Here is a 763-nt window from a genome sequence, read left to right on the forward strand (position 1 = left end):
GGGGGGGGGGTGATGGTCCCGGGTAGGGGAAGGGGGCGCGAGGTGAGAGCGAGGGGAGGACCGGGAAAGGCCCGAAGGAAGCGGGACGGGCCCGCGGTGCACCTGCGCTCCCGGTTCCACTTGATGATGGTGTAGTAGCCCAGCAGGAGGCTGCCGACACCGAGCGCGAAGAGGCTGTAACCTGCGGGCGGGGCGTTAGGAGCACCGGGAGCAGCGCGGGTACCGGCAGCACCGCGCCCGGCCGCCCCCGGAGGGTTTCCCGGTGCCCTCCTCCCCAACCTGAGAAGCCGCGGCGCGGGAGGTGCCGCTTGTAGTCGATGGGGCCGTAGCCGCCCGGCGGCGGCATGTCCTGCTTCACCTTCGGCGCCGCCATCCCGGCAGCCGCGCGCTACGCCACTTCCGCCGAGCGCTACGTCACTTCCGCCGCGCTCGCCGGAAACGCTCTGTAGTGGGAGCGCTGCGCGAGAGCGCCCCCACCCCACGCACCTCCCGCCGAGCGCGGCGGCCTTAAAGGGGAAACGGCACCGAGGAGTCGGTGGGCCCCACCCGGTGCGGAGCGCGCAGCTAAATGCTGGGGTAGGCGCCGAAATGTGCGCGCACGAGCACGCGCGCAGCAAAACGCGTGCCAGAAAGCGCGCTCGGAGATGCGCGCACCGAAAGCGCTCAGAGCTCAGCACCCCCGAGCCCCCTCCTCCCCCCCCCCCACCCCACCGGACCGGTCCGCCGCTGCAGATCGAGGTCACCCCAACCCCCCCGATTAACG

The 763-nt window shown here is 72.3% G+C and overlaps 1 protein-coding gene across 1 annotated transcript; it reads right to left on the reverse strand.

Moving 5' to 3' along the window:
- Nucleotides 1-5: 5 nt before the first annotated feature.
- NDUFA13 (NADH:ubiquinone oxidoreductase subunit A13) lies at nt 6-433 on the reverse strand (the record flags this gene model as incomplete). Its single annotated transcript, XM_010727350.2, has 2 exons — nt 280-433; nt 6-181 (listed from the first exon to the last, which is right to left on the reverse strand). Coding segments are annotated over exons 1-2 (270 nt in total), but the record flags the coding sequence as incomplete, so codon positions are not given.
- Nucleotides 434-763: the final 330 nt, after the last annotated feature.

This window comes from Meleagris gallopavo, unplaced genomic scaffold, assembly GCF_000146605.3.
Source record: "Meleagris gallopavo isolate NT-WF06-2002-E0010 breed Aviagen turkey brand Nicholas breeding stock unplaced genomic scaffold, Turkey_5.1 ChrUn_random_7180001881373, whole genome shotgun sequence".
Classification (NCBI taxonomy): Eukaryota; Metazoa; Chordata; class Aves; order Galliformes; family Phasianidae; genus Meleagris; species Meleagris gallopavo.